Source organism: Oncorhynchus kisutch, linkage group LG13 (genome assembly GCF_002021735.2).
Source record: "Oncorhynchus kisutch isolate 150728-3 linkage group LG13, Okis_V2, whole genome shotgun sequence".
NCBI lineage: Eukaryota > Metazoa > Chordata > Actinopteri > Salmoniformes > Salmonidae > Oncorhynchus > Oncorhynchus kisutch.
The window spans coordinates 62,947,913-62,964,988 of NC_034186.2; the positions used below are offsets into that span (position 1 = coordinate 62,947,913).

Here is a 17,076-nt window from a genome sequence, read left to right on the forward strand (position 1 = left end):
CTTCGTGAGTTTGTAAACATAATACACTTTCTTCTGGTCTGGTCATACAATAACAAGCTAATAAATTATTGAGGTACCATTGAGGTACCTGAGTGTTCCGAAAAAGAGTCACCTGAGGCTTGTTAGGTAACGTTAATCAGTACAAGGAAAATGAGAATACCATGGCTGAAACCATCAATCTGTTCCCTCTGGTGAGATTCTAGGGATGAAAATAGATTTCTGAACCGCTGATGAAGCCTTGTCCTCAGACGAAGTAAGCATCCTCCGGGCTGAGATGCTCGGCGAACCGCAACCATGGCTCTGAAGGAACAAGTTCTTCCTAGCAGCTTTCCAGACGGCATTCCTGTAGAATCTGGCAGTGAAGAGGATGATGATACCCCTTGGTCTTGAATCGTTTTGCTGTTGCTTCTTGCCGAGGTGATGCACAATGTCGATGGTATCACCAACTTTGTGGTGGTGATGGTGGTTAGAGCGTTGGACTAGTGACTGGAAGGTTGCAAGTTCATATTCCCAAGCTGACAAGGTACAAATCTGTCGTTCTGCCCCTGGACAGGCAGTTAACCCACAGTTCATAGTGAAAATAAGAATTTGTTCTTAACTGACTTGCCTAGTTAAATAAAGGTAAAAAACAAACAAAAAAAAACCAAATGGAGATAGCCTCTTGTAGCACATCCTCATTCTCCACCTCTGGCACACCATAGAGTCTCAGGTTCCATCTTCTTGTGTATTGCTCCAGATCAGTGAGACGTCTATGGTAGACATTGTTATTCTGTTCCACATTTAACACACGTTTTCAACTTTAGCCACTCCCATTTTGACATCCTTGATTACAAGACATGCAAACTCCAGTCTTTTTCAAGCCTTTGATAACCACGGTGTTTGCGCCTACCATTGTCTCAATGGCGTCAGACCTGGAGTTGATGAGTAAGGAGAGGGTAGCCACGATGTCAGAGTTCATGTTTGATTTTTTGGAACTCGTCATCTTCAACAGCCTTCAAAAGCATGAGATTATCCTTAGGGCAAGCATAGTTATGGCAGTTGTCAATACATTTTTTAATGGATTTCTTCAATGCTCTGAATACTCAAACTTTAGGTAGGCTATATAATTACGATAAAGCAAAACCAGTATTGTTCCCATTTAATAAATATAAAAAGTAAAGTAAAGCACATAAAATAGGACACCAGCAACCACTAAAATTAGGATAGCAAGTTCTGTGAAGAGTATACATTTGGACCACAATTCCATGCTTAAGATAAGGACATGTTTGGATTGTACACACTGTTTACCTCTTAACTGAATGAGGGCCAAAGGACATTTTTAAGTGCACGCAAAAGACAGTTTGCTTACAGTGCCAAATGAGTCTCTCAGCATTCAGTTATGGGAGCTGCAAACTACATTAAGCACAGATGCCAGTCAGAAACTAGCTAGGCAGTTTCACAAACAGTTTGCACACGAGTAGTTAGTTAGTCCAAAACATAATCCATCGGTGTAGGCTCACTTTCAAGGAGTGTGTGTGTGGTGTACACTAAGACTTGCTTAAAGAATGCATAGCCAAAACAATATATTCATATCTGTGGTGTTTTTGAGGCTACAATCTAACAACCTTCATCCTTCCCACAGGATGTACTAACTAACTCCTCGGAGTTCAAAGTTAGAAATGTACTGAAATCTTTACCATACAAACATTAAGAAGTGGTGCTTAAATAGAAAAGTCAAAACAGTCAAAAAAAATTTACCCATTTTGAAGACCATTCCACCGAATCCCAGATTAAACTTTGTTTGCACCACAGCACCAAAAAAGAGTAAGGCAATGGTTAAGCATTGAAGGCACCCAAAGGGGTCTTGTTGAAAACCAATGTGGTAATGGGGCAGCATATTGGACTTGTCCATTGTTCATAATGAATTCAAGGAGCTTTGAAGAGCTCTATAAAGCAAATGGAATGTAGTCAAACTAGTTAATCAACAATGTCTACATCTCATCAGTGTGGGCTGGTTTGGTGGGGTCAAGGCTTGCGCTCCCTTTTCCTGTTGCTGACACCAGGGCCAGAGGTTCAGTCTGCCCTTCATCCAGAGTCGAGCTGTTCCCTGGTTGGCTCTCCTCCAGGGCCACATCCTCAATGTCAGTGATTTTGGGACTTTCTATTGGTTGCTTTAGTATTATGGAAGCATCCGGGGGATCTGATTGGCTGAGGTCACGGGAAACTGGTAGGGTATCGGGCTGAATGATACGGTTGTCCACATCCTCAGCAGCTTGCAAGGATGAAGCAGGATCTGTGAGGATGCTTCTGGAGATAACTGAAACGGTAAAGAAGAGGGAAGGCTATTTAACTTTCATCGTTTTCAGAAGAAAAATGATCCATTATTAATTCCTAAATGGATAACTAACCTCCTTTTGGTGTATAGTCCTCTTCTATGGATGAGGAGCCCCAGTTGAAGGGGCTGTAACTTGGGAAGATGATGAGGCCCAGAGAGAAGAGGATAATCTGATGGGAAACAACAGACACACGTTCAAATTCATTTTTTTTTAAGATCACCCTGAAAGTACCCAAAGGCATGGATGAAAGACATGTTGATCTCACCATGACGCAGGTGCTGGTCTGTGCTGCTTTAGTGACCGTCTGCTTGATCAGCGACTGTAGTCTGCGCAGCTGAGCCAGGAGAGACCTGTGCATGGAGATATTATAAAAACACCAGAGCTAACAAGACACAAACATCTTCATTGAGCATCATCAGTGCAAAAAGGTGATGTTAGCCAATTAACTTACATGTTGTGTTTCTCCAGCTGTTCCACGGTCCTCTGCAGCTCTTTGTTTTGCACTGAGCAAGCTGCTGCCCTGAGACACAGAAAATACCTAGGGTCACTGACAGAAAAGTATTCCTACTGTCCGACAGTGTCACACCATTGGGGAGAGTCAAAAATAACTCAGTGGCAGAATGGAACAGAAGGACCCATTGTCAGGACTTCCTACTGCACATGCCTCACTGTTGTAACACAAATGAAAATGCTAAGGAAATGCAAGTGACTTGTTTATAGAGAATATTATCCACCATGGACTACAAAGTGGGTCCAATTTTCATGGAGCCAAATTGAAGCCTCAGGCCTCACCTGCTCTCAAGCCCATCCACATAGTCCTTCTTCCTGCGACGGCTGTCTTGGGCTGACTGTTTGTTGCGTATTTTGCGTCTCACTTTTTTCAGAATCCGTTCCTCAGCCTAGAAGGGAATTCAGTCCAGTACATTTAGATGCAATTCAACTCAGAGATAAACAATTTCAGTCAATTTCAGTCAAATCATATAAAATATACAGCAAAGTCATTTGTTATGTCAAAGTTGTTATGCAAAAGTAATGTAGTCCAAGTGCACGCAGGGAAGTAATGGATTTGGGGTACATAGAATAGTGTACCATCTACTGTGTGTGTATGTCTGACCTTGGTGAGGGGCAGGTTGTTGGGCAGAGAGATCCCCTCTTGGTTCAGCAGTTTCTGCTCCTCCTCAGTCAGTGTGAGGTCAGGGTAAAGCTGATCAGGAAAAGAGGATATTGTGTTTATAATCCTCACCGCCATAATCCCATAGAGAGACACTTGAACAACCACCGGGGTCTCAGACTAACAATCCCCTCCCCCACTATCTTCTTATTGTGCATATCTTCTCCATTCATTAGGGATTGATGCCTATGGATTTCACCACATCTTTACAATAAATTTGCAGGCCTCCTGTATAAATCAGCGGGAAAGATTGTCACTATGTAATTACATCTAATTAGATGGTAAAAACATTCCCTATTCATTTGGGATTGAGCCCTGCAGCTTTGTCCTAATGCATACAGCGGGATCTTCACAACAGATGCCATTGAATATGGACTTTTCTTGGCATAAGACCACTTTTGTGGTGTGAAAATATCAAAAACTCTTATTTTGGAGTCAACTTGCCCCTTTTAAGTCTCACCAGCGGGCTGTCTGGACTGGTGGGGCCTGAGGTGGTACCAGAGTGGGTAGAAAGATGACCATGGTCAAATCTACCAGCGGATACTAGGGGTAACTCGTTGACGATACAGGACTCCGAGATCAACATCTGAGAACTCCAATCATCTAGCAGAAGACATAGGAAAAGAGAGTAAATTCCCGCCCAACACACATGGACTCACACACACAGATGCGTGTGCGCTAGCGTACACACACACACACACTCACCCAGTTCTATGGAAATGACATCAACACTATGCTGCTCTGGCTCCGTCTTGATGTTGGCCAGGGTGCTGATGTCATAGACCACCTGATAGATAGTTGTGGGGACCTGAGAGGGGTCCACCGTGGCAGTTAGGGGGCTCTTGGAGCAGGGTTCCTCAGAGATGCCACTGTCGCTCTCTGAGGAGGTCTCCACTGGGTCTCTGGTAGGGAAGACGTCATTTGGATTGATGGCATAAAGCACATCCTCTGGCTCGCTGTCGTTTAAACCCTGTAACATATGGAGAGGAATTAGGTAATACTTTAAGCAAATGGGTATAATACATTATTACATGTTAATAATGTTTTAATAAATAAAGTTGAGTAAATATTGCCCCAGGTCTTTACAACTTGGCTCACTATATTGTACAACTAGTTATAATGGGAAACCATCCGCACACTTTGGGGGTCTACCGTGCATTCATCTAGGGGTTTTTCAGAGCCAGCATAGATGACATCAGAGCAAGAAAATGGCCCTTCCAGTCCCCAACTCTCCTCTGTTATACTGTCCTCTTTGTGACAGAAAAACATCTCTCCATTCTCTATATCCATGTCCTAGAAGAAACAAAACAGCAGTTAGAAGTATTACAAAATATTTATCAATTCAGTTCACTTTTGTGTACTTCTCTTATGGCACTGTCAATGTTACAACTCTTTGTTATTAAAGTGTTTGAAACTCATATCTATGTTGTTGTAAGTGGAGATTTATAAAGCATGAAGAAGGTGTGGCAACTGCTCAGAGAGCTGTTAAAGGGTGGAGCTATATCTATTATTACTGTTTGATCAGTGGGAGTCCTTTCGCAAGAGGATATCAGCATCCTGGTGCACGCACGCACAAACACACACAGTTGTATTAAAAACGGATAGGCTTTCTCAATAGCAATTGTACCCCCTCATAAAATCACAACTATTATCCTTTTTTGGCATTATATTTAATATGTAGGCCTACTAGTTAGGCTAGCAGAAATAATAATATCACGTGACCCACACCAGTAGTCTTTAATAAACTATAGTCTGTCTATACGTATGTTTTCTATATCGTAGGCTATTGCCTGAATATGTCAGCCAAGTGTTCAGATAATGATCTCACGCTATTAAGTGCCGGAACTTAAATAAAGTTTATCCATTAAAATTCAACATTCGCAAACGAATGCCTTCTTGGTTCGTATTAGATGTTGAGTTTGACACGATACCTCGGTCATGTATAGGATTCCGTTCCCTGTCAAGCAGGATAAACAAGTGTTACATTGTACTCTCCAACTATAGCTTCATGACACCACAAACAACTTACTTGTCTGCTGCTGTTTTCAGAAGCGATGATTCTTCCGAATATAGTATATATATATATATAGGTCTACTTCAAGAGCATTACAACAATAGAAGGCCCAACGTGAGGAGAAAAATGCAGACGAGTAGTGTTTAAAGATCAACCAGTGTAAGACGCATTTCTCCCAAAAATCCAGCTGGCAATTCTCATGTCAATCATCCCGGAGTGCGAATAACCATACTGGCACGGCGGATGTGCGTCGCCTGTACGCAACCGTTGGCTCTAAAATCACTAACTAATAGAGTATGTGGATTTCTCTCTGTGTCTTACTTATTCCATACTGCAAAAACATGTCCCTTTTATAAATCAGTACATTTACACCAACGTTGTACAGTTCATAAACGTCAAAAAAAAAACGAAGTCCCTCCCACTTTATTTATTTCTTTTTTACTTTTGTGTTTTACTAAGAAAAGGCTGTATGCTTTTTATTTAAGTAATATGTGTTCAGGAAGTGGAAATGTGTCTAATAAGCTATACGTTTGTTAATGAATATTTATATTTTGTGTTTTTAAGTTATCATTTCAGTTTTACTTAGTGTTATCACTGTTACACACAGTGAACCCCTTTGATTCGGCAGGGCAATTTATGTGTGAATACTTCGTGGGCACAATGTAGCAGTGAATTAGATATTGTACTGGACATACTGGAAAAGAACAGTTACAGTATCGTATTGAACTCAAAAGACCTTGACTTTTGCCAACCTTCTCTATTGAGACGTTTTTGCAGTAGGAAAGTCAGAGCAAAATCAAAGGATCATGGCAAAATCTAAAAGTGTGTCACACCATCTGGAGTTCTGACTTTGAACAGGTCATGGATATCTCAAAGCAGTGTTGATGGTTTGTAATATATGGCTGGCACGTCAATGATGGCTGGAAGAGCCTGGTCGGTTGGTGTTCCTTGCAAAAATGGATAGCAGGGTGGTGAGTCAATCTTTGTATGTGTTCACTGCTCTCTGTGCACTTATCTATTTTCAATAGACACTTATCTTTTTGTCTCACCATTCTTTGTAGTTGATTGACTGATCAAGAATGGAAAAGGCAGCCAAATGTTGCGATCTTGAATGTAACTTTGTGAAATTGTATCATTCCCTTTACCCTGTAGGTGGCGTTAGAGTCTGTCCTGCTGGTGGATGGTGGGGAGACCATTGTGGTGCAAGGGCTGTGGGTGGCTCCTAGTGTGAGTGGCCAGGGGATTACTGGTGCCATCCAGAGATATGTGACAGTGTATTCCTGCAGTCACTTTCCACAGGTCACTTGCCCGAAGACTGTGCCGAGGACACGACCCAACACCTGAAAAACTGTATAGATATCACCTGTTGGCCAAAGAGGTAGGCCTACATAGCTTGCATGCAAGTGTGGTTTGTATTGAGCAGGGACGTGCACAACTGTAGTCCTTGATGGCCACAGTTCTGAGGCCCAGTCATTTGACATATAACATTCTCTAGTTGTGTAATTTACAATTATACACTACCATTCAAAAGTTTAGGGTCACTTAGAAATGTCCTTGTTTTTGAAAGAAAAGCAAATTTTTTGTCCATTAAAATAACATCAAATTGATCAGAAATACAGTGTAGACATTGTTAATGTTGCAAATGACTATTGTAACAGGAAACAGCAGATTTTTTAAATGGAATATCTACATAGGCGTACAGAGGCCCATTATCAGCAACCATCACTCCTGTGTTCTAATTTGAACTTGTACTATTAAAAATCCAACTCTCTAAAAACAAGTCTCTCACCGTTGCCGCCTGCTATAGACCACCCTCTGCCCCCAGCTGTGCTCTGGACACCATATGTGAACTGATTGCCCCCCATCTATCTTCAGAGCTCGTGCTGCTAGGTGACCTAAACTGGAACATGCTTAACACCCCAGCCATCCTACAATCTAAGCATGATGCCTTCAATCTCACAAATGATCAATGAACCTACCAGGTACCACCCCAAAGCCGTTAACACGGGCACCCTCATAGATATCATCCTAACCATCTTGCCCTCTAAATACACCTTTGGTGTTTTCAACCAAGATTTCAGCGATCACTGCCTCATTGCCTGCATCCGCAATGGGTCAGCGGTCAAGCGATCTCCACTCATCACTGTCAAGCGCTCCCTGAAACACTTCAGCGAGCAGGCCTTTCTAATCGACATGGCCCGGGTATCCTGGAAGGATATTGACCTCATCCCGTCAGTAGAGGATGCCTGGTTATTTTTTTAAATGCCTTCCTCACCATCATAAATACAGTGCCTTGCGAAAGTATTCGGCCCCCTTGAACTTTGCGACCTTTTGCCACATTTCAGGCTTCAAACATAAAGATATAAAACTGTATTTTTTTGGAAGAGTGGCAAGAAGAAAGCCATTTCTTAAAGATATCCATAAAAAGTGTTGTTTAAAGTTTGCCACAAGCCACCTGGGAGACACACCAAACATGTGGAAGAAGGTGCTCAGATGAAACCAAAATTGAACTTTTTGGCAACAATGCAAAACATAACGTTTGGCGTAAAAGCAACACAGCTCATCACCCTGAACACACCATCCCCACTGTCAAACATGGTGGTGGCAGCATCATGGTTTGGGCCTGCTTTTCTTCAGCAGGGACAGGGAAGATGGTTAAAATTGATGGGAAGATGGATGGAGCCAAATACAGGACCATTCTGGAAGAAAACCTGATGGAGTCTGCAAAAGACCTGAGACTGGGACGGAGATTTGTCTTCCAACAAGACAATGATCCAAAACATAAAGCAAAATCTACAATGGAATGGTTCAAAAATAAACATATCCAGGTGTTAGAATGGCCAAGTCAAAGTCCAGACCTGAATCCAATCGAGAATCTGTGGAAAGAACTGAAAACTGCTGTTCACAAATGCTCACCATCCAACCTCACTGAGCTCGAGCTGTTTTGCAAGGAGGAATGGGAAAAAATTTCAGTCTCTCGATGTGCAAAACTGATAGAGACATACCCCAAGCGACTTACAGCTGTAATCGCAGCAAAAGGTGGCACTACAAAATATTAACTTAAGGGGGCTGAATAATTTTGCACGCCCAATTTTTCAGTTTTTGATTTGTTAAAAAAGTTTGAAATATCCAATAAATGTCGTTCCACTTCATGATTGTGTCCTACTTGTTGTTGATTCTTCACAAAAAAATACAGTTTTATATCTTTATGTTTGAAGCCTGAAATGTGGCAAAAGGTCGCAAAGTTCAAGGGGGGCGAATACTTTCGCAAGGCACTGTAAGCATGCCCCATTCAAGAAATGTAGAACCAGGAACAGATATAGCCCTTGGTTCTCTCCAGACCTGACTGCCCTTAACCAACACAAAAACATCCTATGGCGTTCTGCATTAGCATCGAAAAGCCCCCGTGATATGCAACTTTTCAGGGAAGTTAGAAACCAATATACACAGGCAGTTAGAAAAGCCAAGGCTAGCTTTTCAAGCAGAAATTTGCTTCCTGCAACACAAACTCAAAAAAGTTCTGGGACACTGTAAAGTCCATGGAGAATAAAAACACCTCCTCCCAGCTGCCCACTGCACTGAGGATAGGAAACTCTGTCACCACCGATAAATCCACTATAATTAAGAATTACAATAAGCATTTTTCTACGGCTGGCCATGCTTTCCACCTGGCTACCCCTACCCCGGTCAACTGCACTGTACCCCTCACAGCAACTCACCCAAGCATTCCCCATTTCTCCTTCTCCCAAATCCAGTCAGCTGATGTTCTGAAAGCGCTGCAAAATCTGGACCCCTACAAATCAGCCGGGCTAGACAATCTGGACCCTTTCTTTCTAAAATTATCTGCCAAAATTGTTGCAACCCTTATTACTAGCCTGTTCAACCTCTCTTTTGTGTCGTCTGAGATTCCCAAAGATTGGAAAGCAGCTGCGGTCATCCCCCTCTTCAAAGGGGGGGACACTCTAGACCCAAACTACTACAGACCTATATCTATCCTACCCTGCCTTTCTAAGGTCTTCGAAAGCCAAGTCAGCAAACAGATTACCGACCATTTCGAATCCCACTACACCTTCTCCGCTATGCAATCTGGTTTCAGAGCTGGTCATGGGTGCACCTCAGCCACGCTCAAGGTCCTAAACGATATCTTAACCACCATCGATAAGAAACAATACTGTGCAGCCGTATTCATTGACCTGGCTTTTGACTCTGTCAATCACCACATCCTCATCGGAAGACTCGATAGCCTTGGTTTCTCAAATGATTCCCTCGCCTGGTTTACCAACTACTTCTCTGATAGAGTTCAGTGTGTCAAATCTGAGGGCCTGTTGTCTGGGCCTCTGGCAGTCTCTATGGGGGTGCCACAGGGTTCAATTCTTGGGCCGACTCTCTTCTCTGTATACATCAATGATGTCGCTCTTGCTGCTGGTGAGTCACTGATCCACCTCTATGCAGACGACACCATTCTGTATACTTCTGGCCCTTCTTTGGACACTGTGTTAACAACACTCCAGACGAGCTTCAATGCCATACAACTCTTCTTCCGTGGCCTCCAACTGCTCTTAATGCAAGTAAAACTAAATGCATGCTTTTCAACCAATCGCTGCCCGCACCCGCCTGCCTGTCTAGCATTACTACTCTGGACGGTTGTGACTTAGAAAATGTGGACAACTACAAATACCTAGGTGTGTGGTTAGACTGTAAACTCTCCTTCCAGACTCGCATCAAACATCTCCAATCCAAAGTTAAATCTAGAATTGGCTTCCTATTTCGCAAACAAAGTATCCTTCACTCATGCTGCCAAACATACCCTCGTAAAACTGACCATCCTACCGATCCTCGACTTCCGCGATGTCATTTACAAAATAGCCTCTAATACCCTACTCAATAAATTGGATGCAGTCTATCACAGTGCCATCCATTTTGTCACCAAAGCCCCATATACTACCCACCACTGCGACCTGTACGCTCACATTGGCTGGCCCGCGCTTCATACTCGTCGCCAAACCCACTGGCTCCAGGTCATCCACAAGACCCTGCTAGGTAAAGTCCCCCATTATCTCAGCTCGCTGGTCACCATGGCAGCACCCACCTGTAGCACGCGCTCCAGCAGGTATATCTCTCTGGTCACCCCCAAAACCAATTCTTCCTTTGGCCGCCTTTCCTTCCAGTTCTCTCCGGGACAGTGACTGGAACGAACTACAAAAATCTCTGAAACTGGAAACACTTATCTCCCTCACTAGCTTTCAGCACCAGCTGTCAGAGCAGCTCACAGATTACTGCACCTGTACATAGCCCATCTATAATTTAGACCAAACAACTACCTTTTCCCCTACTGTATCTACTTTGCACATTCTTCCACTGCAAATCTACCATTCCAGTGTTTTACTTGCTATATTGTATTTACTTCGCCACCATTGCCTTTTTTTTGCCTTTACCTCCCTTATCTCCCCTCATTTGCTCACATCGTATATAGACTTATTTTTCTACTGTATTATTGACTGTATGTTTGTTTTTGTCACGTTCTGACCTTTATTTCCTTTGTTTTGTCATTATTTGGTATGGTCAGGGCGTGAGTTGGAGTGGGCAGTCTATGTTTGTTTTTCTATGATTTGGGGATTTCTATGTTTCGGGCCTAGTATGGTTCTCAATCAGAGGCAGGTGTCATTAGTTGTCTCTGATTGAGAATCATACTTAGGTAGCCTGGGTTTCACTGTGCGTTTGTGGGTGTTTGTTTCCGTGTCTGTGTTTTTCACCACACGGTACTGTTTTGGGTTTCGGTCATTCCACGTTTATTGTTTTTTGTATTCAGTTGTTCATGTGTACTATTTCGTATTAAAAGAACCATGGACACTTACCACGCCGCATATTGGTCCTCCGATCCTTTTCGCCTCTCCTCTTCGGAAGAAGAGGAGGAAATCCCTTACAGTTTTACTCCATGTGTAACTCTGTGTTGTTGTATGTGTCAAACTGCTTTGCTTTATCTTGGCCAGGTCGCAATTGTAAATGAGAACTTGTTCTCAACTTGCCTACCTGGTTAAATAAAGGTGAAATAAAAAAATAAAAAAATGGCACATTGTGTTAGGTAATTTAAGTTTATAATTTTAAAAGGCTAATTGATCATTAGAAAACCCATTTGTAATTATGTTAGCACAGCTGAAAACTGTTGTTCTGATTAAAGAAGCAATAAAACTGTAATTCTTTCGACTAGTTGAGTATCTGTAGCATCAGCATTTGTGGGTTCGATTAAAGTCTCAAAATGGCCAGAGACAAAGCACTTTCTTCTGAAACTCGTCAGTCTATTCTTTTTCTGAGAAATGAAGGCTGGCTCTAAACTGGCTCCAACCAGAATAGAAAGAGGAGTGGGAAGCCCCAGTGCACAACTGAGCAAGAGGACAAGTACATTAGAGTGTCTAGTTTGAGAAACAGATGCCTCACAAGTCCTCAACTGGCAGCTTTATTAAATAGTACCCGCAAAACACCAGTCTCAATGTCAACAGTGAAGAGGCCAATAAAAATAAAATATTAAGACGAGCAAAAGAACACAGACACTGGACAGAGGAACTCTGCCTAGAAGGCCAGCATCCCCAAAGTGAAATATACCTGCTGGAGCGCGTTCTACGGGTGGGTGCTGCTATGGTGACCAGTGAGTTGAAAAAAGGCGAGGCTTTACCTAGCAAAGACTTATAGATGACCTGGCGCCAGTGGGTTTGGCAACAAATATGAAGCGAGGGCCAGCCAACGAAAGCATACAGGTCGCAGAGGTGGGTAGTATATGGGGCTTTGGTGACAAAACGGATGGCACTGTGATAGCAAATTGGATGTAATCTATGTAGAGTGTTTGAGGCTATTTTGTAAATGACATCGCCGAAGTCAAGGATCGGTAGGATAGTCAGTTTTATGAGGGTATGTGTGGCAGCATGAGTGAAGGACGCATTGTTGCAAAATAGGAAGCCGATTCTAGATTTAATTTTGGATTGGAGATGCTTAATGTGAGTCTGGAAGGAGAGCTTACAGTCTAACCAGACACCTAGGTATTTGTAGTTGTCCACATTTTATAAGTCAGAACCGTCCAGAGTAGTAATGCTAGACGGGCAGGCGGGTGCGGGCAGCAATTGGTTGAAAAGCAAGCATTTAGTTTTACTTGCATTAAGAACAGTTGGAGGCCACGGAAGGAGAGTTGTATGGCATTGAAGCTCGTCTGGAGGTTAGTTAACACAGTGTCCAAAGAAGGGCTAGAAGTATACAGAATGGTGTCGTCTGCGTAGAGGTGGATCAGAGAATCACCAGCAGCAAGAACGACATCATTGATGTATACAGAGAAGAGAGTCTGCCCGAGAATTGAACCCTGTGGTACCCCCATAGAGACTTCCAGAAGTCCGGACAACAGGCACTCAGATTTGACACACTGAACTCTATCAGAGAAGTAGTAGGTGAACCAGGCGAGGCAGTCATTTGAGAAACCAAGGCTGTTGAGTCTGCCGATAAGAATGCAGTGATTGACAGTGTCGAAAGCCTTGGCCCGGCCGATGAAGACGGCTGCACTGTATTGTCTTTTATCGATGGCGGTTATGATATCATTTAGGATATCATTTAGGAGGTGCACCCATGACCAGCTTGGAAACGAGATTGCATAGCGGATAAGGCATGGTGGGATTCGAAATGGTCGGTGATCTGTTTGTTAACTTGGCTTTCGAAGTCTTTAGAAAAGGCAGGGTAGGATAGATATAGGTCTATAACAATTTGGGTCTAGAGTGTCAGACACTGCAAAGACATCAGGGTTGGCGGAGTGTGCTAAAGCAGTGAATAAAACAAACTTCGGGAGGTGGCTTCTGATGTTAACATGCATGAAACCAAGGCTTTTACAATTACAGAAGTCATCAAATGAAAGCGCCTGGGGAATAGGAGTGGAACTGGGGGCTACAGGGCCTGGGTTAACCACTACATCACCAGAGGAACAGAGGAGGAGTATGATGAGGGTATGGCTAAAGGCTATAAGAACTAGTCGTCTAGTATGTTGGGGACAGAGAATAAAAGGAGCAGATTTCTGGGTGAATAGATTCAGGGCATAATGTACAGACAATTGAATGGTAGGATGTGAGTACAGTGGAGGTAAACCTAGGCGTTGAGTGGTGATGGGAGAGGTTTCGCCTCTGGAGGCACCAGTTAAGCTAGGTGAGGTCTCCGCATGTGTTTGGGGTTGGACAAAAGAGCTATCTAAGGCATTTTGAGCGGGCTTGAGGGCTCTACAGTGAAATAAAACAATAAGAACTAGCCAAAACAGCCGAGTGATCATAGGGGCAATTGAGAAGCAATAGGTGAGCCAGGGTGCCGTTCTGTAGTCACTTACTACGAGCAGGGGACACAGCGTTCAGAAAAGCTAGCGGGCCGGGGCTTGTAGATGGTTCTTCGGCAACATCGTAACAGAATAGCGGAGGTATTGTATCCCTAGAATTAACTGCCAAATGGGCCTAGCTCGAGGCTAGCTCAAGGCTAGATGGTCCTTGCTTCGGGACAGAGGTGTTAGCTAACAGTAGCCACTCATTTGCAGCTAGCTAGCTGTGATGATCCGGTGTAATGATCCAGAGCGGCAGGAATCCGGTGTTGTGGTAGAGAGAAGCAGTCCGATATGTTCTGGGTTGATATCGCGCTGTGCAGACTGACAGGTGTTGTCCGAGCTAAGGCTGACTGAAGACTGCTAGCCATGGCATCTCATAAGAAACTAGCTCCCTGGTACACAGAAAATACCCGAGCTCTGAAGCAAGCTTCCAGAAAATTGGAACGGAAATGGCGCCACACCTAAAACTGGAAGTCTTCCGACTAGCTTGGAAAGACAGTACCGTGCAGTACCGAAGAGCCCTTACTGCTGCTCGATCATCCTATTTTTCAAACTTAATTGAGGAAAATAAGAACAATCCGAAATTCCTTTTTGATACTGTCGCAAAGCTAACTACAAAGCAGCATTCCCCAAGAGAGTATGACTTTCACTTTAGCAGTGATAAATTCATGAACTTCTTTGAGGAAAAGATTATGATTATTAGAAAGCAAATTACGGACTCCTCTTTAAATCTGCGTATTCCTTCAAAGCTCAGTTGTCCTGAGTCTGCACAACTCTCCCAGGACCTAGGATCAAGAGAGACGCTCAAGTGTTTTAGTAATATATCTCTTGACACAATGATGAAAATAATCATGGCCTCTAAACCTTCAAGCTGCATACTGGACCCTATTCCAACTAAACTACTGAAAGAGCTGCTTCCTGTGCTTGGCCCTCCTATGTTGAACATAATAAACGGCTCTCTATCCACCGGATGTGTACCAAACTCACTAAAAGTGGCAGTAATAAAGCCTCTCTTGAAAAAGCCAAACCTTGATCCAAAAAATATAAAAAAACTATCGGCCTATATCGAATCTTCCATTCCTCTCAAATTTTTTAGAAAAGGCTGTTGCACAGCAACTTACTGCCTTCCTGAAGACAAACAATGTATACGAAATGCTTCAGTCTGGTTTTAGACCCCATCATAGCACTGAGACGGCACTTGTGAAGGTGGTAAATGACATTTTAATGGCATCGGACCGAGGCTCTGCATCTGTCCTCGTGCTCCTAGACCTTAGTGCTGCTTTTGATACCATCGATCACCACATTCTTTTGGAGAGATTGGAAACCCAAATTGGTCTACACGGACAAGTTCTGGCCTGGTTTAGATCTTATCTGTCGGAAATATATCAGTTTGTCTCTGTGAATGGTTTGTCCTCTGACAAATCAACTGTAATTTTCGGTGTTCCTCAAGGTTCCGTTTTAGGACCACTATTGTTTTCACTATATATTTTACCTCTTGGGGATGTTATTCGAAAACATAATGTTAACTTTCACTGCTATGGGGATGACACACAGCTGTACATTTCAATGAAACATGGTGAAGCCCCAAAATTGCCCTTGCTAGAAGCATGTGTTTCAGACATAAGGAAGTGGATGGCTGCAAACTTTCTACTTTTAAACTTGGACAAAACAGAGATGCTTGTTCTAGGTCCCAAGAAACAAAGAGATCTTCTGTTGAATCTGACAATTAATCTTAATGGTTGTACAGTCGTCTCAAATAAAACTGTGAAGGACCTCGGCATTACTCTGGACCCTGATCTCTCTTTTGAAGAACATATCAAGACCATTTCAAGGACAGCTTTTTTCCATCTACGTAACATTGCAAAAATCAGAAACTTTCTGTTCAAAAATGTGGCAGAAAAATTTATCCATGCTTTTGTCACTTCTAGGTTAGACTACTGCAATGCTCTACTTTCCGGCTACCCGGATAAAGCACTAAATAAACTTCAGTTGGTGCTAAATACGGCTGCTAGAATCCTGACTAGAACCCAAAAATTTGATCATGTTACTCCAGTGCTAGCCTCTCTACACTGGCTTCCTGTCAAAGCATGGGCTGATTTCAAGGTTTTACTGCTACAAAGCATTACATGGGCTTGCTCCTACCTATCTCTCTGATTTGGTCCTGCCGTACATACCTACACGTACGCTACGGTCACAAGACGCAGGCCTCCTAATTGTCCCTAGAATTTCTAAGCAAACAGCTGGAGGCAGGGCTTTCTCCTATAGAGCTCCATTTTTATGGAACGGTCTGCCTACCCATGTCAGAGACGCAAACTCGGTCTCAACCTTTAAGTCTTTACTGAAGACTCATCTCTTCAGTGGGTCATATGATTGAGTGTATTCTGGCCCAGGAGTGGGAAGGTGAACGGAAAGGCGCTGGAGCAACGAACCGCCCTTGCTGTCTCTGCCTGGCCGGTTCCCCTCTTTCCACTGGGATTCTATGCCTCTAACCCTATTACAGGGGCTGAGTCACTGGCTTACTGGGGCTCTCTCATGCCGTCCCTGGAAGGGGTGCGTCACCTGAGTGGGTTGATTCACTGATGTGGTCATCCTGTCTGGGTTGGCGCCCCCCCTTGGGTTGTGCCATGGCAGAGATCTTTGTGGGCTATACTCGGCCCTGTCTCAGGATGGTAAGTTGGTGGTTGAAGATATCCCTCTAGTGGTGTGGGGGCTGTGTTTTGGCAAAGTGGGTGGGGTTATATCCTTCCTGTTTGGCCCTGTCCGGGGGTGTCCTCGGATGGGTCCACAGTGTCTCCTGACCCCTCCTGTCTCAGCCTCCAGTATTTATGCTGCACTAGTTTATGTGTCGGGGGGCTAGGGTCAGTTTGTTATATCTGGAGTACTTCTCCTGTCCTATTCGGTGTCCTGTGTGAATCTAAGTGTGCGTTCTCTAATTCTCTCCTTCTCTCTCTCGGAGGACCTGAGCCCTAGGACCATGCCCCAGGATTACCTGACATGATGACTCCTTGCTGTCCCCAGTCCACCTGGCCGTGCTGCTGCTCCAGTTTCAACTGTTCTGCCTTCTTATTATTCGAACATGCTGATCATTTATGAACATTTGAACATCTTGGCCATGTTCTGTTATAATCTCCACCCGGCACAGCCAGAAGAGGACTGGCCACCCCACATATGCTCTCTCTAATTCTCTCTTTTTTTCTCTCTCTCGGAGGACCTGAGCCCTAGGACCATGCCCCAGGACTAC

The 17,076-nt window shown here is 43.6% G+C and overlaps 1 protein-coding gene across 2 annotated transcripts; it reads right to left on the minus strand.

Annotated features, from left to right (window-relative positions):
* Positions 1-1,123: 1,123 nt before the first annotated feature.
* Positions 1,124-5,728, minus strand: LOC109901950 (cyclic AMP-responsive element-binding protein 3-like protein 4). 2 transcript variants are annotated; one of them, XM_020497972.2, is made up of 10 exons: positions 5,516-5,728; positions 4,624-4,779; positions 4,192-4,456; positions 3,947-4,089; positions 3,430-3,519; positions 3,108-3,214; positions 2,767-2,835; positions 2,581-2,665; positions 2,388-2,484; positions 1,124-2,296 (listed from the first exon to the last, which is right to left on the minus strand). In XM_020497972.2, exons 2-10 carry the CDS (start codon positions 4,774-4,776, stop codon positions 1,971-1,973), a joined length of 1,335 nt encoding a protein of 444 aa, XP_020353561.1. In that variant the 5' UTR covers positions 4,777-4,779; positions 5,516-5,728; the 3' UTR covers positions 1,124-1,970. The 2 variants fall into 2 exon arrangements, with proteins under 2 accessions (XP_020353561.1, XP_020353562.1); XM_020497973.2 differs by having other exon boundaries at positions 4,639-4,779; positions 5,516-5,725.
* Positions 5,729-17,076: the final 11,348 nt, after the last annotated feature.

Bases quoted from the DNA above. Each gene is read 5' to 3' on its own strand.
- LOC109901950 (XM_020497972.2), bottom strand. From the start codon at position 4,776: ATGGATATAGAGAATGGAGAGATGTTTTTCTGTCACAAAGAGGACAGT. The intron at 3,215-3,429 runs GTCAGACATACA...ATTCCCTTCTAG, and splicing joins ACAACCTGCCCCTCACCAAG to GCTGAGGAACGGATTCTGAA. The intron at 2,485-2,580 runs GTGAGATCAACA...GTTTCCCATCAG, and splicing joins AGACCAGCACCTGCGTCATG to ATTATCCTCTTCTCTCTGGG.